We start from the raw sequence: 24,236 nt of genomic DNA, 5'->3' as shown, positions 1-24,236 counted from the left end.
AGACTAGTGACTGGCAAGACAAGGATCACAGCATTAAAATTGTTCCACTTGCAAAAGCTGTCTTCAAACCAGCTTTCATCCTGCCTGCATTGACCCTGCCCTGGCAGCCCAGGCATGCAGCCCAGCCACATGCTGCTGGGCAGGGACTTCCAGGCACATTGCTTCAACAGTGGTGACAGCCTGCAGAAAAGTGCCCTGACACCTCCAAAATGGGCCCCATGAAATTGGAAAAAAAACAAAAAAGAAAAAAAGTGGGACGCAGCATTTATCTTTATTTTCTCTCTTGTTCTCAATAAACCTAAATTTGCAACCAGACCTATCCACATGGAACACTTTCAAACATACCTTATAAACCCAGAGCTATTCACTCCCAATTAGAAGATGGGATTCCTGGCAAAGGGACAGATGCTGAAGTGCTTGCATACTTGGAGAAAATCCAGCATATAGGTGCCAAATCTAAAGCAGGAAAGGCTGTGGATTGTTTCTTTATCAACACTGCGGTTGTGATAGAGCTCCTGAGGTGGGTACATAGGGGACCAGCTCCTACTCAGAGGGCTGCTCCCTAATTGAAAGGTGTTTTGCATGCCTGCTGTGGCACTTGCAGTACTTTCCCTGTGTGAGGGTGCATTCACCCTGGAGAGGTATACAGTCCTACCATGGCTGTGGGCTTCAGAGCTTGGAAGACTAAGAGAAGCATGTTTGGTGGTGTCCCCCACAAGGCTGGCCACAGGAATACACAGCTAGTGCAGAGATCAAAGGCTTGGCAAGAAGTCTCTTTGCACTGTAGGCAACACAACTGGGCAGGGGGGAGAATTTAACTTGGGGTTTTCATTGCCCCATTGGCCAGGGAGAGAGAGAAGGAAATGGGTGGAGGAGGTGGGAAGAGAACAGCCAATGCCAAGGGAGACCTATTTGCTTGCATGTGCCTGGGGAATGAACAAACAGCCCCATGTTCAGCTTTGAACAGGAAGAGGCACCTTCCTCACCAGACACTTAAACATTGCTGGACTGTCCCTATTTTCTTTCCAAGGGCCCTGAAGCTTGTGGTTCCTGTGGATCTTCTGGAAGGCAGTGCTGAGCTCACCCACTGGTGAGAGGGGAGCTGAGGTTTGTGGGACTGAGCAAAGTGCTGTTGCCACCAGCATCAGTCCTGCCAGGAGACCTGAGGAAGTGCACTGGGTACTATCATCACTACTGTGCTAGTCTATGTAGAGGAGAGGATTGGCAGCGGGACAGGTTTATGAGCTAGAACCCATGTCTCTTGAAGTACTGGGCTCGCCTAATCACGCTGTCAGCATAGTAGTTGTCTCTGTCACATGGGTCTTCGTCATAGACCTGCAGGTTGCCCATTCGTGCGCGGTAGGTGCAGATTCCCCCTGGAAAGAATTAAGGAGGAGTTGTAAGGGGCTTATAAGTAAGAAATAGAGACTTAACAGTAGTTTTTGTTTGGTTGGTTTCTAACTTACCCATCTGACACCCATTTCACTTGTAGGATGAACAAAGATCTGTTCATGTTCACTAAGCACAATGCCTTTTCTGTGAAATTTAAGGAGGTTGTGGACCCAGCCCTCTGTGAGTGCTTGTCACTCAAGTCAAGGGGAAGTCTGCCAAGGCTGTGACTGACACCTTTGCCCAGATCTGCAATGAGATGCCTCCATGATGCTGCGGCAGCTCCCAGGTTGGGCTGGTCTTCCACTGCTTCCTACTGCAGCAAAGTTGCTGGGGAGCTTGGCATACCACAACAGTCTCTCTTCTGCAGGCAGAAACATGGAATTTCTGGCGGAACTTCCAGCTGGAAGGCTGTGTCAGACCTCCTGCCAGTCTTTTGTTTGGGGATTACCTCTTTTAAACTAGAGAAGTCCTAGGTGTTTTGTTTGTTGGTTTTGTTTTTCAGATATAAAATCTGCAGAGTGATGCTCGTTGTCAATTAAAAGTGATAGCAACAAATGCACAGCACTCCCATCACTCAGCATTTCCCTTTCCAGTATACAGCTCATTGTATACCTCTCAGCTGCCGGTCCCAGGTCCAAGTAGGATGTCTTGCCCGTACATCATTAATTGCAAGAACCAATACAGTAGAGCCCTGATTTATGTGTTCTTCACTATCCCACAATCCATAAAGGTGTTGTTGCTGTCCGCCAAGCTAGAAGAGACAAGCAGAAAATGGGTTTGGCTCTGAGCACAACCATCACTGTAGCTTCACTCTCCTCTTTATAGTCCCAGGCTGTGACTCACTAAAGTGATCTTATTCAAGACAACACTTAAACACAAACTTCAATGCAGAAGGAACAAATTTAATTGCTATCTAGAGCAAAGAACAGTCAGACTCTGGATATACACTACATTACTATTCTCTTACTCATACATATCATCCCAACGTACCTGCATCAAGCCATACCTGTGCCGTCCCTGGTCCCAGCCATTGTCCAGGAGCAGGCCGGCACGGCTCTCCTGCGAGATGATGCCAGCAATGAGTGCTGGGTCCAAGCACAACCTTCTGGCTACTCTCTTAATTGGGATCTCATATTTCCTCAGGCGCACAATGTCTGCCTCAGCAATTCTCCGTACTATGGTATATCCTGTGGTGTAGGAAAAGGCAGACAGACTTATCTTTACTTTTCCCTTGAGTGGGTGTATCAAAGGAGTAACTTGAGTTTTGAAGAAAATGAAGCTACACCAGGCTGGGCAGTGGTACTTGAGTGATAAGCGCAGTTCTGACCATGGACAGAAAGCTGCTGTGCCAGCACCCAAATATGATAAAAACAAGAGGGCAGCTTCTCAGGAGGTGAGACCATGCATGTCCTGTTCTGTGGCCACACCACTGGAGTTTTGGCTTTGAAGTCAGAAAAGTGAGATTTCAAATTGCATTTGAAAAAAATGAGAGATGTGTTACTAGTGACCAGCGAAACTGCAGAATTAGGAATGTTTTCAGTCTGTGTATAGAAAGGTGGGGATTTTTAAAACTAATTGGGGAACAGTTTGGAAACAATCAAGCAGCTTCAGATCCATGCTTGCACACTTGCAGTTAGATGTCTACCCTGGAGGCATATACATTCAGAGTACATGCCAAAGTCTTCAGAGATCTCAGCAGTATAATGCTAACATAGTCAGCTGTGCAGAGGAAATAACACAAGGTAAGAAAGAGGGAAATAGAAAGGAGTTACCAAAACCAGGTCACCAAGAGATAGGATGGCTACATATGGGATATGATGGCCACCCATAGGATGGACCTGGGACATGCTAGCATTCAGGGTGTGGCTATGTGCATCTCTCCTTTTGATCAGGCAGGCCCCAGGATTTTGTGAGGATTCTGACTAGATAAAGCCCTGGATGATGAAGAAGCCATTTTAACTTAAAAGTGCTTGTGCCATTTCCCTTTGCTTAGAAGCTCAAGATCCTGACTATGGGACCTGAAATTTGTCTTCCAGAGAAGGGCAACAAAGTTGGTGAGGGGCTTGGAACACAAGCCCTACGAGGAGAGGCTGAGGGAGATGGGGTTGCTTAGCCTGGAGAAGAGGAGGCTCAGGGGTGACCTTATTGCTCTCTACAACGACCTGAAGGGAGGTTGTAGACAGGTGGATGTTGGTCTCTTCTCCCAGGCAGCCAGCACCAGAACAAGAGGACACAGTCTCAGGCTGTGCCAGGGAAGGTTTAGGCTTGATGTTAGAAAGAAGTTCTACACAGAAAGAGTGATTGCCCATTGGAATGGGCTGCCCGGGGAGGTGGTGGAGTCACCATCATTGGAGGTGTTCAGGAGGAGACTTGATGGGGTGCTTGGTGCCATGGTTTAGTTGATTAGGTGGCTTGGATTGGTTGATAGGTTGGACACAATGATCTTGAAGGTCACTTCCAACCTGGTCTATTCTAGTCTAGTCTAGTCTAGTCTATTCCCACCAGGTCTGGAGGCTTCACAGCACTTGCCATTTTGGGAGAGCAAGTGCTGCTTTCTTTCTTTTTACCTAATGGAATAGCTGTACCACTTTTAATTTAGCAATAACAGAAGGTAAAGCATCTCTCTGTCAGGTATAAACAGGTTGACAAATGGAGTAATGAATGACACCTACCACAGTCTGGGGCTCTTACAGGTGTACAGGAGATTGTGGGGACTTGAAGAGTGCTTATATCACCATAGCAACTGCTACACATGGTTGGAGCTGAAAAATTAAACGGAGGTGTTTGAATACAAAAGATCTCAGAGCAATACTGTACAGTGTGCTGCAAATGCATACAAATCAAGCATGAGGGATTCATCTAGAGCATTAACCCACATCACCTTGTCTTGTCCATGTTTGTATGGTTGCTTCTGGTCTTCGTCAGTAATGTTATCAAAGAAATATAAAGAACATGAATTTCCTCTTTTCTGAGTGGATGAATCTAATGACAGCTTATATTAAAAACATCTGCCAAGTTAGGTCTAAGGGCTTGTGGGTTCTTTCCATTCAGTGCCTTCCAATATCTGGGATCCCTTGGATGATGGCTGGTGGTACCTGAGCACCCCAGCTAGGAACATCACCTGCATACCTCCATAACTTAGTGAGGAATTAATTCAGGAGACTGCTTGCCTCAGCCTGGGCAAATTAGCCTGTTTCTTCAGTAACTGAGGAATGAATAACTTTCATCAAACAGCTTGCTGCATTTGTGAGACCATTTCTGAGTAGGCAGAGAGCTTGGGTAAGGTTAGGTGGGAAAATTAGGAAGTATCTCTATGACTCCCTTTTGGTGTCAGTTCTGTACTCCAGATCACAATATTGAAAGACATGTGGGCAGCAAGCAGCTTCACAGGGTAGCTGAGGACCTCAAGTAACAGGATTTTACAGTGTTGCACAGAAAGGGTGCCTCAGACCTGCCTGCACAACTCCTTTCTGCAATCTTTCTGCAAACAGTTCCTTGGGTGCTTTCAACATCAACCCAAACCCAAACTCCAGCTTACCGATAAGGGCCATGAGGCCCAGTAAGAGCAGTGTGGGGATCATGGTGATGGCTCTCTTCAGCTGCCCAAGGAGACCTGAAAAGAGAGTGGTTTGCAAACCATGAGGAAATCAGTGCTGATTTTCAACAGCCCTATAGTAAACCATGTGTGCCCAAAGCTCCTACCCTGAGATACTAGATGGGAGTGGCATTAACTGAAGACAAGTTGAGAAATGGACGCACGCCCTCTGCAGCATGCTCCCTCTCTCACCTCCAGCATGGAATGCAGCTGCCAGCTTCAGACAGTGATGGTAGGAAGAGATGCAAGTGATGGGAGCCCATCTGCTGCTTATTTCTTCCTTGTTTGGGGGATACAGGCTTCTACTATGGCTGAATGTTATCTTAATTTCATGTGCCACTACACCATTACATCAAGACGGAAGGACTGAGCCTGGGGAGCTTGGAAGCAAGGAGGTCCCTGTTGGCAGCCTGAGTCAACAGGGATTATTTTAGTCCCTGTCACTTCACATCACTTGCTCACATGGCCCGTCCTGAACACTGGTAGCACGTCTTTACAATGAGAAGGTAGAGTACCTTTGCTTCAAGTGTCTGAAGTTTAATGTGCTACAGAATGCATATGTCCTTGGTCTCTCTCTCGCTCTCCAAAGCACAATAGGATTTTTGCTTGGTTTTTTGAAAAATATGTTTTTAAAAATCAAGCAATATGACCCTTAATTCTCTGCTGAGGACATCTAGGGCAACTCCAATATTTATCTGGTGAAATAATACTTCAGTCTTAAATTCTGTGTGCAATAATAGCAGATAATCACTTCAGTAATAAATGCATTTGTTGTGATTATGAATAAAACTCAAAAATATCATCAGATAATAGCTATAAATAGCAGAAAACTTCGGCTGTATTTGCTGTCTTAGTGAATACATTTAAACCAAGTCACCTTTATGGCTAACAATTTTTTTTCCCCCCAAGAGATCTTCAAATACAGAACACATCACAAGTTATATAGGCAATCAACACACAATGCTATTAACACCTGAAAATACCTTATTGAATTTAATAACATGTGACCCTTTTCTCTAGCTTGTATTTCTATTGCAAATCAGACTGCAAGGATGCAGAAACACAAGTAGTCCACCAGTGGGTGTCATTGGAAAGACTCCCTTTTCCTGAGTGAACTTATTCAGGTCAGCAAACACCCACAGTGAAAGCTGGGTACACACAGTAGCTCTGTTTGAGCTCTAAAACTGAGCATTTGCAAGACCAATGTAACTTGACCCAATAGCTGTGAAATCCATGGCAAATCCACATAGGATCCCATCAGAAGATGCACACTGTAGCTGCTTCCATACACAGGAAACAGACAGATTATAAAGTTTAAATCATCAGTCTTTTCCCCTCCCTCCCATCACAAAAATAATCTCAGGCCTTAGGTATAGACAGTGTAGCAAACAGTGTTGATAAGTCAAAACAAAATCAAGGCTTTTGTCTCTAAGTGAATATTATGAGTGAATTCAGACTCACCCTGTCTTCAGTCAGCTTTCCTCTGAGGCAGGTCCTGACAACTTCTATATATATGTGTATGAAAGCGCACACACTCTATTGGCTTTGGAATGTTAATTCCTACCTAGTGCAATGACATTTATTTAAAGTACCATAAGTAATGTACATTAAGAGCTTAGAATACTTACTATTCCTTTCATCCAAAGATTTGCACAAGCAGTGATTAGTTAGATTTGGGACAACCCTATGGAAGGAAATAAATACTATTTTTCCTCCATCAATAAGCATGTTGATGCACAATAAATGACTTGCAGAAAGTACTGCAGTGAATCAGTGGCAGAGGCCAGGCAAAAATCTGATCCCTGTCTAGTGCTGTTCTTGTTTTGCATCTGAGATCAGTCTGGACACATTTCTGGATGGATATTTGGTCTTTTTTCCTCAACGATTTTGGACAGGCAAGCTTTTAATTAAATATCATACTTTCATATGAATTCTAAAGAAAAGCACCTCACTACTTAATTGCTTACAGCAAACCTAATTCAGGAGGGTGATGTGAAAATTTTGGAAGCAAAGACAGTGCTTGACTTTCATATTTAGGAAGGCTGGATGCTGCAGCTGAAATAAGGAGGAAGACAACTGATGTCTCAGCAGCTGGAGCCAGTGGGAGCATACAGAGCATCTCTGAAAGACTTCCAATTTGTGACTGAGACACTTTTCACATATGTCACGTGGAGATAAAAAGGCAGTCTGGGAGGCCAGAGCTCTTCAAGTCTGCTCCCTTTCCTACATTTTCCTCTTCTGAAGGCCTTGTCCAGCATGTATGAAGGTTATAAACCCAAGATTTTCTCACAGTTTATAGTATGTTTCTCTTAATTATTTAATACAACACAGACCCATTTATTCCCATTGCTCTCTTTTGGGCATGAGATGTGGTGGGTGGGAAACACTGTTTTGGTCAGGTACCAAGAACTAGGCTCAAACCCAAGTGATGGCTACCAGTCTGAAAAGCACGGGAACTGGGCCACACCAAATTAAAAATCAATAAACACAGATATCATGGATGTTAGATCCTAAGATAGTATGAAAGAGAGGAGCTTCACCTGGAGAACCTACCTGTATTGTTACAGAAGGGTTGGGATATGAGTTAAGGCAAGTTGTACGTATGAAACTCATTTGAGTGAAACATGGAAATAACAGACATCTTCCCAAAGATTAGAGGGCTGGGCATTCATTCTTCATGTACAGACCTGGTATCTTACTGTGGTAGAGTATCACCTAATTCTTTTACTGGGGTTTAACATCTGACATAATGCAAGGTAAGAATCTATATGGTATCTTTGGAAATAACATGAAGAAAATAGGGACAGCACATGTACAGTGTGGCTTTAATCACTTCAAAAGAAAATAGTAACTGAAGAAATGTTGGAAGGGAGGAAAGCCGTAAGACATGAGCTGAAAAAAAGTTGAGTACACCACTTTGACAGCAACAAACAGTAGAAAGATTCACTTGCCTTCTATAGAGCAAGATCTGTTCTTTCAAACAGATTAAAATAATTTAGTACTAGCATCCAGTTACATTTTATAAAAACAGTATCATGTTAGGGATAATAAAGTAATGTTTCTCTCACTGAATCTGTGTTGATGCTGGTGACTCAAAATCTTTTTAAGTAGCCTCTGACTTTAGGTAAAATTTCTTTCCTAATGCATTGGCCACTTGCGGATGGTCCTTGAAACAAAGTTTTGAATTTAAATACTCTTTGTCTTTGCAATGTATTTTCTCTCTCATTTATTGCTCATGCAGTTACAGATTTTCTAGGCTTCACAGTACTGTCACATGCATTTTTAGTGTTTGCTTTGCACTGCATCATTCTTTGTTTACTCAATGAATGGTGGATGTTGTAAGTACAATTATTTTTATTTGTGCTGCTGTGTGCTCTTGGGTCCTTAGGACAGGTTCCTTGTATTCACACAATTTCCAGGATAAGGCCAAATAAGAGGGTATTTTTTTCCATCAGCATTATGAACGGTCCTTTTCCTTTCTAAAGATATCTTTATTCTCACAAAATTTGCCAACTGCCTTTTAGAGTGAATGATGAAAGCAGGCAGCCTTTATGCAAACAAGGTCATGCTCACATACACTGAATGGAGCAGGGCTCTTTGCCTGTGCACCTGTCCAAGGTACCACTGTGTAAAAAGGCCCTGCAGAACATTACAAATCATGATCTTCTGCTCAAAGGTCTTTGTGGGGCCAGGCCACTGAATTCAGGTGAACCACTTAGTGAGAAACCACTTAATGAGAGCAGGTGGCACCTATTACTAGTACAGCACAGTTTTTCATTTTATGATAGATGTAATTTGGAAAATTATATCAAGTCAGATATGCTTACAGTCCATAGCCCAACAGAAGGGATGTGATGTCACACAGCTGTGATACGATGCTACTTTTGGTAGGCTGAAGAGAAGATGAGGTAGAAAACAGCTTTGTGTATATGATTACAGTAGTTCTTTCTAAGTGTATGGACTTCATAGAGACATATCCAGGAATGTGCTGGACTGATATCCCTAAAAAAAATATCACTGGTGGGGATGGAAAATCAAGGAAAGAGGAAGAGTCAACTTACGGTATCTGCATCTTCTTAGGCAGGAAAGTTCCCTGGTATTCACAGAGGCATCCTGGTAATGAGCAGCAGTCAGTGACTACAGAGTTTCCTCTTGGTCTTTCACTGACTCTGTTAGTTACACTGAGCTAAAGGGAGTATGGCAGGGGGCCGGGGGCGGGGGGGGGGAAGAGGGGAGGAAGGTACAGAGCAGAACAGCATTTTCTATTTGTTTCACATTGTCTAGAAAGCAGCACACACAAGATCTAAAGCACAGCAAAGTTCAATGACACTAATTCTTCCCTACTCACAGATTTTTCAGCTTTTTTATTTTTCTTCATGCCAAGTGATCTACCAGGGTGAAGTTCTTTCTCATTCCACTTAACAGAGATGTGATCAAAATGGAGCATCAATTTGAAAAGCGTTACACATTGCCCATGCTATTCTCCTTCAGATTGCAGGTTACAGCATCATGTTTCACTGTGAGGTAAGAATACTATCTAAAATTACCTGGAACGATACCCATACTAATTACCGTCTCTGTTGTGAGTTTCAGCTCTGGTTTTGTAACATCAACATGCAGATGCATTTCTCAGGTTATTCCTTTTGTCTGGGATGTAATTATAAGGTAATACCAGGTATTCACAGATTTTATAACTGCTAATAGGGAAGCTGCCCTTAACAGTTGATGCATGCTGGATGTCCTCCACTACCTGGCCACTTAAAGATATACCTGTAGCATCTCAGACAACCCTTCTAGAGCCATCTTTCCCAACTTTCAAAGGGATACAGGCAGCTTAATAATTACATTTCCATAGATTTTCTTTCATATGTCTAGCATACCTGTAAGTAACAACAGCAAAGGTCTTCAAACTTGTAAAACATAGCGTTCAGAAGTGATCAGGCACTGAAGGCTCCAATCTTTTACCTTGCCTTTCTGAAGAATCCAGATGAGCACTGAAACAGCATCCCATTCTGCACTCTCTAGCCCTAGTGTAGAATAACTAAGACCAGAAGTATTTATGAGGGAAGAAAGAAATAGTTTCTTTCTGTCCTGCAAAATGAGATTTTGAATTTTACTGTAGAAGAGCTGTTCGAGCAAAGCGGTCACTGGACTGGATCTTGCAAGATCTCAGTTCACATCCCAGCTTAAAGACAGGTCACCTAAACAAAGTAATTTGAAGTTCAGGCTAGGAAAGGGTCTTGCATGTGGACAATTCCAAGAACAAATATAGTTTGAGAGGAGAATGGATGGAAGGCATCCCTGAGAAAAAGGACTTGGGTGGGCTGGTTAATGAGAAGCTCATTGTGAGCTGTAATATGCATTTGCAGCCCAGGCCAACCATATCCTGGGCTGCATCAAAAGAAGTGTGGCCAGCAGGTCAATAGAGGTGATTCTGGCCCTCAACTCCACTCTGATGAGATACCACCTGAAATACCATGTTCAGCTCTAGGGCTCCCAATATAAGAAGGACATGAACCCCTTGGAGCAAGTCCAGAGGAAGGTTGCAAAGATGAGCAGTGGGCTGGAGCTCCTCTCTTATGAAGACAGGCTGAGAAGATGGGGGTGTTGAGCCTGGAGAAGGCTCCAGGGAGACCTTATAGCAGCTTTCCAGTACTTAGAGGGGGCCTAAAGGAAAGCTGGAGAAGGACCTTTTACAAGGGCACATAGTGATAGGCAAGAGGTAATGACATTGAGTTGAAAGAAGGTAGATTTAGATTAGATGTAAGGAAGAAGTTCTTCACCGTAAGCACAGTGAGGCACTCAAAAAAGATTGCCCATAGAAGCTGTGGATGTCCCACTGCTGAGAAGTGTTCAAAGCCAGGTTGGATGGACTTTGAACAACCTGGTCTAGTGGAAAGCGTCCCTGCTCATAGCAGGTGGGTTAGAAGCAGAAGATCTTCAAAGCTTCCAACCCAAACCATCCTGTGATCCTGCAATAACTATTAAGAGCATCTCTGGGTGTCTGGAATTCATGATACAAAGCATTAACAACTGTCAACACTTTAGAAGCCAAGCAGGAAACATTTTCGGAGTCCTTTCTAGGGCAGTACAACTAACAAAAGAAATAATTAGTAAGGAGGAAGAAGATCAAGAAAGGAATTAATGTGGGTTTGTGCATTACAATCACTTGATTTGCATACAGTGTCATCTTGGGAAAGGCCCATGGTTACTGGAATTTGTATAGCATGTGAGGCAGGTAAGTTAATTTTTAAACCTTTTTTTATAAGAGTCACATGTTGAAATCATAACAGCAGGCAGATGATGTCTGAACAAGTTGTTTTGGAAAGGCAAAGCACATTCACACAGATTCAACAGTGAGTGGATACAGCTACATGGCTCCTGTATCGGTGGAGGTTTATTTCAGACAGATCAAACCATGGCTGTAATAACTAATTAAAAAAAAGAAAAAGTAACCTTAGAATATGCACTTCATGGGATCCCTAAAGGCAAGTTTTCCTCAGAGCACATGTGCTTCAAAATTAATCCATCAAATCTGAACGAGTTTTTTAGGAGTGATGTTCTGGTCTCTTCTGTATTGCTTTATCCAGATCACTGTGTTAAACTGATGAAGAAGATACTGGCACATATGCCCTTTTGCAGCATATGATGCAGAACAGCCCTCTCCAGGGGGATGGATAACAAAGAAGCATCTAGGAAACTGGAGTATCTTGTATGACAACAATCATACTAGACAGGCTTAACACTGAAGACTTCAAAGCATGATCCAAGAACAAAAGAAGAAAGTAGATCTCCAAAGCAGTAATTTGCTCAAATGTGGTACAACCATCAGGGACAACATCCCCCTTGCAACAGTTTTACATTATTCTGCTGTAAGAAGTACCCTCTCCGCTTCCATTCCTAGAGAGGCTTTCCTTAAATTCTGGAGCATAATCCTCACTCTCAAGTTGTCTACTCTACAGAATAGAACAGAATAGACCAGAATAGACCAGAACAGAACCAGACCAGGTTAGAAGAGACCTTCAAGATCATCGCATCCAAAGACATATAGGTAAACCCACTACTAACAGAATTTTCATTAAAAAAGTGGAACATATAGCTGTTGAATATGAAATGAGTACAAAAGTAATTATTTTCACATCAGCTTGTGTGTGTGTCTGTATGCAAGAGACAAAATGGCAACAGTCTTCACTCTGGATTGAGGACGCTGGCTTTACTCATGTGAGAGACAAAGGGCATGTTTTACAAACCATACTGTTAAAAGTCCTAATTTTCTATAGGAATTTCTGTAGAGAAGTATTTCTTTTAGAATTTCTACATGGGAAATAGCACAATGTAGATTACTTGGAAAAGAGGTCGAGTTGACCTCCCTCAGTGAGCTGTATTAATTACACTTACAAGCAATGCAACCTGCTAATGGGGTCTGAATGCAGCTGCACAGTTCTTGCTCCCTCTAGAGTCTGTTTCATATTCCATCTCTTTCAGGGCCAGACTTCTTTACACTTCCCAAATCCCAAAGCTCAACTCAGCACTTAACTTGTGAGTAGATTTCTTGAGCAATCTATAACAAGCATAACACACACCAAGGAGTGCCAAATCAAGTCAAGACCATCTATCATTAAGAGCTGAAAACCACGTATCTTGTTCAGTATTATTGCCTCTATGCATTTCTTTAATGATTACTTCATGCAAGCATCAAGCAGTGACTTAAGCACTAATCACTACTGAAGTTACATGCTGGTTTCATGCATAAGCCCTGTAACTTCAAAAGCAATGCATGAGTATTTCTCTTTATTGCATAATGTGCTCTCATGGCTAACACATGCCAAACCAGGTACCAATCTTGTGATTGGCCTAGGCTCAGGAACTTTATTTAGTCATGTATACATATATAATCTATCTGCTGTAAGTAATGAACCATATGCAACCTGCATCCTTTCTAGATATTACAAATGATCATCATCTCTGCCATACTGCCACTAGATGACTGTTGACAAAGTTAAGCTTTGTGCTTTTCAGGTCTGTACAGCTAACACTTGAGTAGTTCTCCGAATTGCTTGCAACTCTAGTTTGCTGACCCAGGACTTATCACGGATACTTCCACTATTTAATCTGCACTACAAAGTCAGTAGAATAATTTGTTCCTCACCACTCAAACTTTGAAAAATTTTCAAGTTCTTAAATTATTTGTGTCAGCAAAGTAAAATTCTTGGATTGGGGCTGTTCATCTGAAATGAGTACGTGGATCATCTGAAATTAGTATGTGATACTGAGTGGACTGTTCAATGACACTCTTCATTCAAGACAGAAAATACCTTAAAGTGGACATGAAAATAAAGACTTAGATCTATGAGGCTGCTACTTCAAAATAAATATAAACTTATTAGTACAGACACTCAGAACCTTTCCTTTTACCTAAACCATGCATTCCTGCAAACTCTTTGTAACAGCATTGGAGTACACGTGGCCCTATTACAAGCCAGATGAGCAAGAGATCCAACTGAAGGGGGGGGGGGGGGAACCCAACCCTGAAACACCAGCATCTTAAAGTGACAGAAAACCACAGCCTATGACTAAGATTTGCATCAAGTTTGCAATGGGACTATTCACACCTGGAACTAAATAACCTCTAACAATACACCATGCTGGAACTTGAACAAGTTCATGCTTCCAAACAGCACGCAACTACACGAGACATGATTTTATAGTTCCACAGCCTGTTGAACATAATTAGGACTCGGAGATGAGTCCTGTGAAGGCACTACTGGAGTAGTGTTGGAACATTGGTTTCCTAAGTTAAATTTCATGCAGCTGAATTAAAAAAAAAGAGAACATTTTCTAATGCTCTTTGAGGGTTTGTGCATTAAAAAGAAAGATACAAGGGCACTTTTTCCTTCTAGTAGATTAACAGACAGCTGCATACATCTTGAGCTGATTGCCTTCTCAAAGTGATGTCATAACATTAGACAGAACAGTATGTAGTTTACTAGAAAACTACAAAGAGCACATGCAACATTCTAATGAGCCTTATTAAAAGAAAAAGCCCGTAGCATCTAGACCACCTTCTTCAAAAGGATGCAAAAGTCAACATTAGAATTAATTTTATTTCAATGTACATGAACAGAAATAAAATGTAATTTTTTAAAAACTTACTTACAGAGATATATTGCTGGGCTGGCCCAATCACAACTGATCTCAACTACAAGGCAGCAAGACTGATCAGACCCACTTCACTGCTTTATGGACCAACTGGATTCAAAGTACCACCTCAAAAGAATTCTTAAGCACACCGCAAACAAAATTCATCAGTTCTTCACCTAGTCAAAACTTTTACATTGCATTCCAAGATCTTGCTTGAAAACTCTGTCCCTTACTGAAGAACAGTACACAGTATGTGGCACTACATCTAAACTTAACAGATCAAGGTTTCTCCCAAATACTTTAATCTACTCTCTTGTACAAAGCATCTGCTACAAAAGCCACACGGTCAAAACCACAGCGTTATACAAACCATGAACAAGGCTGTTTTTAATAGGCTTGCTGCTATGCACTATTACCTGCTGTATCAGCTTTAACATGCAGCATACATGGATGGTATAAGGGCATTTCTCCCAGCCATCTATTTCAGAATTCACAAAGTTATGACTGTTTTTCCAACTTACAGTGCAACATAGTTAAGTTATTCAGTATCATGTTATGGCACCATAAGATAAGCAATCATTTGGTAAAATCCACAATTCCTTTACTAAGTGCCACAAAATTATTAACTCGTAAGCAATATTTAAATTTAAAAAGAAAACTAGAAGAGGAATTGATAAGGAAAAATATTTTTAAAGTAGCATCTATCATCTCCTTTAACAAAGAAAATTAGCAAAAAATTGGTATTTTCAGAGTCAAAGAAAAGAACAGGAAGTAGTTCTTCACACAACACAGTTGAAACGTGGACTCTGTGCCATATGATGTGGATGCCAAGATAGTTATGAGGATTTCAAGACTTTTTTTTCCATTGTTTTATCCAGGAAATGCTTTCAGATACAGACTTCCCAAAGACACACATTGCTTAAAGTATATTCTGGGGAAGCACTATCTGCTCACCCTGTTTTGGCTCTTCCTTGTGCATCTGCTTTTGGCCACTGAAACTGGATGCTGGGCCAGAAGGACCTTTGACCTGACTTGGTACAGTTGTTTCTACAGTTACTTCAAAACACTTCATAAACTTACACTTAAGAAAAAGTTCATCATTTGCCACATTATTTAATTAGAAGGACTCAGATTTTTTTTTATTTACAAATTACTTCCAAAAGAGGAAAAAAAAATATCTAAGCTTTTTTTCCCTGCTATGACTCAATTGTATAAAACTGTATAGAAAAATGAGCATTATGTGCAGATGCAATGAAAAGCTGTAAGCTTTATAAAAACATTCTTAGAAATGTACCAAGCATAAACAAAAAATTATTTATTTAGCTGTTCTTCTAGTCATCATCAGAATCTGAATCATATTTCTTTCCTCGGATAGTCTTCTTATCCAACTTTGTAAAGCTTGTTCCAAATTTCTTCTGACTTTGAAAAGGTGGGTCCATCAAGTTACCACTAGAGGAAAAGAGTACAATATGTTTATTGAAGCCATATTCATGCAGACAGTAAATAGCATCTCCAATTACTAGTCTTATGATGTTTTTCTGGAGAAACAACACAATCCCTACAACCTAAAGCCACCCTGTGCAGCATTGGGGTATTGCTAGCATAGCATATCCTGGACAAAAAGGGGAACTGTAGTTAAGAAAGGAGTATCAGGGTAAATGGCACCTGTGAGAGGAGCTCTAGAGAAAAAAAAAAACTGAAAGTTTTTTGCTGCAACCTGTCAGATCAAGCAGTAACCAGGGAATTACAGAGAGAACTTTCAAAACAAGTGAGCGCCCAGAGCCTTCTAAAAGAAGCTAAAATTTTTTAACAGGGACTTTGGATGAGATACAGATGAGTCAAAACTGAGTTTCATGCTGACAGAAATCACTTTGTCTAGGCCAGGCAGAGCAGTTTCCCCATCACACACTACTCTCCAGGGCGCATGGATGACCCAGTAGGACCTTTCTCATCAGCATGATAAGAAAAAAAGCTGGAGCACCCACGTCTCCTACAGCAGGGGTGTGTAAGGAGGAGAATCCCTTCCTCAGGAAAGGGTGTGTGCATGCTTTCACTCACATTACCTGTGAGTTGTTTACATTTAAGAAGTGTCTGGAATTAGGTAGAGAAAAGTGTTTAGAAATTTACAGATATTAACACTTTGTAAATAACATTTTGCTTATGTTGATCTTAGTTGTACAGCTCACCAATTGCTAGGTAATTACATGTCAGTAGTAAGTCAGTCCTACTTGAATCCTGACTTTCATCAAACAACATGACCTGGGCAGTTCTTCCTGTAAATACAGTATATCCTTTCACCATTTGCTATCCCACAGGCTGAAGGAAAAGAAATGTTTCTAAAGGTCTGAGGAGGACCATCTCCTTTTCAAGAACACCAGAGAGTGGGATATTACATTCAGAGCAGTGTGGAAATGCAACACTTATACACAGAACAGAATCATAGAATCTTAGGATGGATCTCCTGGGCTGTGCAGGTACTGTGGCTCACTTTGCAAAGCCAGGGTAGCAAACTTGGGATATGTCAAGATGAATAATGAACAAAACAACTCCCCCATTCCACAAAGAGCTAAGAACAAAATACACAGTAGTCAAGTCAAGCAAGACACAAAATTATGCTGTAAGCAAATGCACTAACATTCGACAAATTCAATGCAGCTTGGTACAGCTCCACTGAAATATTTCTCCCATAAAATGGTGCTGCTATCGAGAATACATATCCACATTTGTCTTTGACTCCTCTGCATATCTGCTTGTTACAAGTGGTAATACCCAATTCCCAGTTCAGTAATTTCTTTGCCTTTAAGATACAACAACACTTCTTGCCAGAATTTGGAAATCAGGCATTGAAATAAATTCAGATAATGAAATTTAAAGTAATAACAGCCGCAAGACATTCAAAACAAAAGCACAAAGCTAACTTAACAAAATATAGATGATGTTTTAGCCACAATGGAAAGCAAAGCAGGAATTTTTTGTAAATTATTCTCCTGTAAAGTTTGGTTATTATGGTGATAGAAAGTAGACAGTTACTATCCTGTAATTTTGAATACAAGATTTACAATCATTATATTGTACTGCTACACAAATAATTTATTTGCACTTCTGCAACTTATTTTCACTTTCTGTACTGCTTATACATGACTTCATTGCAACTCTGACATCTAAGCATCTATATCTGATTTAGAAAGGATTACATTAGGTGCATGGCTCTGAGAGGCCTCTCTCCCTTGCCAAAGTACACATATTATATAACTAGATTAAAGTCATGTGCCTTAAGCATAAGAATACAAAGTTACAAACTTTTGTAGATTCTGCCTGCAAGCATGTTCTCCTTGCACCCTATCTGAAAACAAAAGAATCACAAAACAATTAATTACCTGTAATTAATTATGTCTGCACAGCCTAATCTCCATTCTAAGGTTTCTGTAGTGAAGTCATCAGTGTTGCCAAGATCAGTAAAGCCCACAACATAGTCTTGTGTTTTTCCATCTTTTACTAATGCTAAAGTAGGTATTACTTTGATGCGCAGTCTGTCACACAAGAAAGGAGATTTTTCAGCATTTAATTTCAAGAATTTTGTCTCAATATGCTTTTTTGCCAATACAGTCAAATGTTTGTCCATTATTTGGCACCTGTGGGGAAAAAAACCAACAAAATAGCATTAGAACTGAAAAGTTGAATATGTACTTTAAAGAAACTTTAACAGGAACAGTAAAGAGTTAGTTGTATTATGTTAATTCCTCAGACTTCGGTTTCAACAGAAGATGTGTTTCAAAGGTATCTGGAGTAATAGAACAATAGCCTGGAGCATATTTATTGCACAACTGCACCATCCATTTCTCTGATTTCTTCCTAATTACATACAGGGGAGAGGGGTTAATAAAGACTATCTGTCAGCTGTTTAGTGGCTGGCCCAGTCCTAGTCCTTGACATATCCGAAAACATTTATTGATGAAATTTCCCTCTGACTTCTATTCTTCCTACTCCAGCTTCACTACCTGTCAGCTGGAAAAACTTTGCCTCACCATGTTACAGCATTTTGTTGGGTTTTTTCCCAGTCACTACTTCCACAACTGGAAGATGCACTTATTCACTTTATAAAAAAAAGAGAAAGAAAAAAAAAGTGATTTGCACAGACTGCTTCAGTAATGCTACAGGCAAAAATATTTCACTTTCCTGTTGCAATGGAATAGGAGTGAGCATACAATTGCTGTTTCTCAGCTGAGGGACAGCAATACGAACTGCTCAAAATACTTGTCAGATGGTAGAGATTTGGTCACTTGTCAGCTGCAATCTCAACTTTCTGGATTGTCGTCTTTAAGTATTCTGTTTTAGCTGCATTAACTCTGTGATGTGACTACCCTTTAACTCAAGAGGAAAGCTGAACAGACTAAAAAGCTGGGGTAGGCAAGGACAAAAAGAATTTGATATTGTGGTTGGTAAACCTGACATAACAGCTTCAAGCTGGTTGTCAGCACAACACATTTTATAAATATTTTTCTCCTTTTTTCTGTTTTTCTTTCCTCTCAAGAACTTTTACAAACATTCTCCTGCGTCTACAGACTTTGCTGATTTGTGAAACTAGAACCAAACCTGTTCCAAGCTACTTTTACCTGGAGTTAAATAGTAGCCATCTTTCAATTACTCACACCGAAGCTGTTTCAGTTTACATTTTGTAAGCTAGAGAACACAATAAGGGTGTGTGTGGAAGTGAATAGCCCAACCAACCACAAACAGGACATCTGGCTACTCCTTCAACAAATTACTCCACTATGCAGCTGCATTTTAACAGAAGACATTGAGATAGACACATCTTTTAAAATTCTTTCATGTGGGAGATCTCTTTTTAGGTTCCTATACCAAGTCTGGACATCTCAGATCTAGTTCTCTCACACCTTAAAATGTGACATAATCACAAAGGTGCAGATACAAGGGGAAGTATTTGCAACTGGTATCCACAGATCCTTAGATCCCTTAAAAGTAAAAGGTTAAATTCTGAGGATGTCTAGACAATATTTTGTTTGGATTTTTATTTCCCAGAATAAAAATATTTACATGCCAGAAGCATCCAGAATATCTGTCTGGAATAACCAATGCGCTGTTTTTGAAATGCTGGTCCTGTATGGTCACTACATTTACAGACCTTCCTCCCTCAAACTAAATCAACACAGCACTCTCAAATGTTGTCAAAGAAGTTATACTTTTATATTCTAATCAACTATGTAACACAGCATTAATTGTTGTCAAATATGTTCACATTAGCTGGAATGGGAAAAAAAAATTAAAATAAATAAAAAAAAAGCAAATCTCAAGAAGGAACCTAGCTGTGGATAACGAAGGAATAAGAACACTTCCCAAAATGCCTATATATTTGTGGAATTTAAAAGAACACATCTGGGTTTGCAGACATTTATAAACAAAAGGTTCATTGAGTATAGCTCATTTACTATACCTGAATGTTGTATCTCTATAGAAATGGCAAACCACATTTTTACTTTCTTTGACTTCTTGGAAAAAGTCTCTCTCACTTGGGATTTCTCTGTATTCTCCATGTCCTTTTGAAAGCCACTCCTTTTGGAAAACATAAATGCAAACATTTAGTACAGAGTTTGTTAGTTTTGCACCTGTCTTACAAGCTCTACAACTTTTAAGAAAAGTAAGAGGGGGGCTGCAGTAGAAACACATTTCATCCAGTAATAGAGGGAGAAACAAAATAATTCCCCACTTTAGTTCTGTTTTGAAAATGTGCAGATGCCACTAGGCTAGACAACACTTTTAAGTTGCTTCTTTCTCAGTGGCAGATAGATGGTTGAGCAGTAAGGCTATCTTAGTTATTTAGAAATACAGATTTTGTACAGACCTGTGCAAATTTCTGCACTATGGCCTCTCAGTAAGACCTGACTAGTCCAAAGAGAACACTAACAACAGAAAATCCTTAGTATTTGAAGAATGTTAATTGTCATCTTCAGCTACTCTAAGATGTTTTTGGACACTCAAAGAACGCATCTAAAACTTATTCAAGTCATTACATGCATTAAAATAGATTTATTCTAATTTTTCCCCTCTCTGAAAAAATCAGGAGGAAAAAAGCCTACTAACTCATCTGCAATGGATGATTATCAAATATACACTGAAGGTATATGAGCCAGGCTTCCAGAAAACCATTCAAAAAACACATGCATACCACAAAATATCTGACAAATTTTAGAAGCTAAAATTTACAGAGTAACCACAGACTAAGCTAAATTATTAGAAACAGTGGAGTATGACAGAACTTGGCAAGAAACCTTTAGTTTCTGATGGGGGTGATGGTTAATAATTAGGCCAATCACTGTTCTTGATCTTGCAGTTTTGTTTTAGTAGTGGGGAAAAAAAACCAAAACAAAAGAACAACAAAGAGGTTTCCAAGCAAACTAAGAATATCCTGTAAACCAAGTTAGGAAAGAATAAAGAATTTCCTGAACATTGTACACATTAAAAATGCACAGAAGCATGATCACATGAAGAAGTCATTAATGGTTATGCACTAATTTCCCTCTGTACAATCCTGTTCCAGAACAGTGTGGCAGCATACTCCTTTTACTCAGTAGTATCCTACTCCAAATTTGCATTTGAAAATGCATGAGGAGAGTGAGTTAAGATCAACCACAAGTCTTTGCATGAGAATCACCACATACTCATATCCAAGAACATTCAAGTGTTATGACTTCTGACAAAGGAAAACTGAACTTTTGAAGACAATTCAGGTGCCACTTTCTTCAATTCCATGTTTAGAGAATCAAAGCTGCTAACACTGCCTGTCCTCCAGCATCCCAACCATGCCATGACATTTTATTGTATTCCTGTTTCAAAGCATGGCATTAGCTTTTATTAGTTTCATCACAGGCAGAGCATCTCCCTTCAATCCAGTCATATCCCATCCAACCCAGTCTATTTCTTTGTTTGCTTAGATGGAGTAAGATAAGAAATATATGGTTTCCCTACTTAAAACAATCTTCAGAATTCAGAAGCTTAGAGGACCTAAAGGCTCATGATTAGGTTGCCTAGAAGGTTTATACTCCCAGATAGCAATGTTCAGTGAATACAAACACCCTCAAATACTTGTATACTTGTACTCATTACCCTATCCTTATTTGAAACCATCACAGAGAGTCTTCTCTCCTCCTGTCAGAAAACACAAAGCATGCACACACAGACACTCAATTGCCTGGATAACTTAAAAGGAGAAGGTACAGAAAGTAGGGAAAAAACCACGCAAACGACTCCAAAGCACTTAGCTCCCATATAACATTTCCTTAGGATTTCTATAAATCCTGTACATGTCAGCAATTACTTGTTTCTGCTGCTGGGCGTTTTTTAGAGCCTCAAGTCTTCTTTGTTTAAGGCATTCCAATTCATCTTCATCCATTTGGTCCAGCTTCTGGATTTCAGCATCAAGATGTTCTTCCACAACCTTGGTAGTCTGAAGTATTTCATTCTCCAGAACTTTTTGAAGTATTTCAACAGAGGTATCAGCAGCCATCTTTAAATAGAAAGTGATCTCCTCAGAGCTGTGGAAACAGCAATATATGGCATTAATACCTATACAAAGTCTTAATTAAAAGCCTGACTTCTCTGACTTGCAGAGAAACAAAACACTATAGTATTTCAAGATAACAGTAAATAATTATTTTCTATATACTGCAATATCCTTTGGAGAATACTTCCACAATGAACACAGAGAGTAAGAAAGCTATCAGTCAAGTCCTATGCTCACAATCCCAAAGGCAACTGCTGATGGTGCACAGGAACCTGAAATGATTTGTCAGCATAATGACAACTCATCAGTTCCAAAGGAACGCTCATGCTGAGCCAGATCCATGTACCTTTAATAAATACTCTGAAACAAGATGATTAAATCAGAAAGCTCCACTCTGCTTGGAAGAGACATTAAGATGTCACAAAGTAAGTCTAAACAATGCTTGGTACGTAAGTTTCTGCCATTAGTTTAAATACAATTACTTTAAGTACCTAGTGAAAATTAACATATTTAAATCTGAATTAACACTCCTCAGCTGGAAAAGGCACAACTGCTTTAGGCCAATATACTGCCAATACAGTGCTTCAATTAGTACAAGGAAACTATTACAAACATCTGCCTATGGCAGCCAGCAATAGGATTTGAAATACCCAACAACCACTACCTAATTGCTGTGTGAAAAACACAGCTAAAATAACTTTCTGCAGAGTACTTTCTGCCCAAACACTTCAAAAGGCACAAAACACTAAGACTGGAGTGTGTGAAGAACTGACTGTATAACTGATTGCTCTTCCCAATAAGCTTACAGTACAAAAAGCTATCACTGTAATGCATGACTGTTTTGAAACAGGGACAATATACAGTCACCCTATTCTGATTCTCCAGAGTACTCTTGGCTGTATTTCAAAACCAGCCAAACTACCATTGCCTTTAGCACTGCAAATGCCTCGCATAGAGAGACAAAAAAGCATTTTAACAGCAATGAACAAAGTATCAACATCACGGCAGCACTCAAAGTGCAATGCAACACCAGCAGTGCTGTCTGCTGTCAACCTCCACACGTGTCATGGCCACACTTGCTCTCACTTGCAGCAAGGTCCAGGTCCTCTCCCCGAAGCTGCTAACTACAAAGTCTCTCCGGCAGTGTTTTCTATCCCACCTTTCTGTATTTTCAGAGGAAGTAAAAACCTTATTAGTACAAAGTCAGAAGCCACTAGGTTTACGGGAGAGGGAGGGAACACTGCTCAGCTGGGGCAGATGGAGGCTTGTCCTCCGAGCCAATAGGAAAGAAAACGTAACACCAACCCCAGCCAGTCTCCAGTACAGCCTGAAGTCCCCAGAAGGCTCTCACCTCCTCCCCAAGCCACTGAAGCCAGGATGTCAACAAGCGTTTCCTATGCAGAAAGTCGCCTGAGCCCAAGGGGCGCGCTCGGTGGACTCAGCACCGCTGACAGAATAGCAGTCCTGCCCGCTATGCCGAGGAGGGGCACTGGGGAGCCAGCCGACACAATCCGCCAGAGCCCAACCGAAGCGAGATCGAGGGACGCCGCCGGCACAGGGTAAGGGGGGCAGGCACACAGCAGGATACCGCGCCTCTGCGCGGTTCCGTTATAGATAACAGCCGCCCACCCCCTAACTAACACTCTAAAGAAAGCCGCCACGGTGTTGACCCGGCGCTAGCCGCACCACGACCACTCACCCCTCCTTCCCCGCTCCGCCCGCCGGCCGCGCCCCACTGCTATCTCGCGAGAGTCTAAGCAGAGACCGGCTAGCGCGTGCGTGCTTAGGCACGCACGCAGATCCCCGCTCCGCGTTCATTGGCCGGGGCGGCCGGAGCCTAGCGCGTATGTACCGTGGTGGCAGGGCACGCTATCTTCGGGGAGCGGCCAGGACGCGCCGGTGTGCGCCGCAGGAGAGGTGGGGTTCACCCTGGGGCCACGCCTCCCCTCCTGCGCCACAGCTGCGCCCCCGTAGAGGGGTTTGTCTATGCTGTCTCCCTGCTCGTTCAGGTCCCGTACCCCTAGCAATCGCGCCTTTCCCGGCATGCATAGCGGCTTTCACCACTTTGCCCTTTTCTTCCGGCCTAGCGGGCGTGTCTTGGGTGCAGAGGGGCTCCCGTGGCCCGTGCAAGCGGGAACGCTCTCTGCAGCTGTCTTAGCTGCGCGCCGCTGCTGTGGGCGGGGTTTGGCCGGCCGGGGCAAGTCCTTTTTCTGCGTGAGGTCGCTTCGGGGCGGGTGCGTGGCGGCAGCGAGTGGTTGTAACGGCTGGTGGAGGAGGGCCTATCGCCGCCGCCTTTCTTAGGGGATCCTTGGGGTTGGTGCCCAGTCCTCGCAGGAAGTCGGGGCGCGGTGGGGACTTAACGGCCGGGAGCCGCGGGGTCAGCCCCGTCGATTGATGCCGTGAGGTAAGGACGGCCGGTGCGGCGAGGGCAGGCGGGGCTGGTGGGGGGTGGGCGCCGGTTTACGGCGGGACTTGGCCGAACTGGTTCCGCCAGCCTTGCTGAGAAGACGGCTGTGTTGCAGTACCTGGGGCGTGTTATCTCTGCTCTTGCAAGTGTGCTTGAAGATCCACAGATCTAAATAATATGAT

General features: G+C 41.7%; 2 protein-coding genes across 6 annotated transcripts; both read right to left on the bottom strand.

Moving 5' to 3' along the window:
- Positions 1 to 252: 252 nt before the first annotated feature.
- On the bottom strand, positions 253 to 6,480 carry LOC137441341 (lysozyme g-like). The gene is made up of 6 exons (XM_068138724.1): positions 6,449 to 6,480; positions 4,931 to 5,005; positions 4,065 to 4,154; positions 2,383 to 2,579; positions 2,005 to 2,143; positions 253 to 1,376 (listed from the first exon to the last, which is right to left on the bottom strand). Exons 2-6 carry the CDS (start codon positions 4,971 to 4,973, stop codon positions 1,246 to 1,248), a joined length of 600 nt encoding a protein of 199 aa, XP_067994825.1. The 5' UTR covers positions 4,974 to 5,005; positions 6,449 to 6,480; the 3' UTR covers positions 253 to 1,245.
- A 7,591-nt stretch (positions 6,481 to 14,071) lies between these two features.
- Positions 14,072 to 23,640, bottom strand: TXNDC9 (thioredoxin domain containing 9). 5 transcript variants are annotated; one of them, XM_068138712.1, is made up of 5 exons: positions 23,500 to 23,640; positions 21,462 to 21,678; positions 19,581 to 19,699; positions 17,506 to 17,760; positions 14,072 to 15,577 (listed from the first exon to the last, which is right to left on the bottom strand). In XM_068138712.1, exons 2-5 carry the CDS (start codon positions 21,648 to 21,650, stop codon positions 15,460 to 15,462), a joined length of 681 nt encoding a protein of 226 aa, XP_067994813.1. In that variant the 5' UTR covers positions 21,651 to 21,678; positions 23,500 to 23,640; the 3' UTR covers positions 14,072 to 15,459. The 5 variants fall into 5 exon arrangements, with proteins under 5 accessions (XP_067994813.1, XP_067994775.1, XP_067994794.1 ...); XM_068138674.1 differs by lacking the exon at positions 23,500 to 23,640 and adding an exon at positions 23,347 to 23,474; XM_068138693.1 differs by lacking the exon at positions 23,500 to 23,640 and adding an exon at positions 22,953 to 23,154.
- Positions 23,641 to 24,236: the final 596 nt, after the last annotated feature.

Source organism: Melanerpes formicivorus, unplaced genomic scaffold (assembly GCF_026170545.1).
Source record: "Melanerpes formicivorus ecotype bairdi unplaced genomic scaffold, bMelFor1.0.p_v2 SCAF_1, whole genome shotgun sequence".
Classification (NCBI taxonomy): domain Eukaryota; kingdom Metazoa; phylum Chordata; class Aves; order Piciformes; family Picidae; genus Melanerpes; species Melanerpes formicivorus.
The sequence above is the reverse complement of the archived record's forward strand: the minus strand, read 5'-3'. Positions and strand labels throughout refer to the sequence as shown.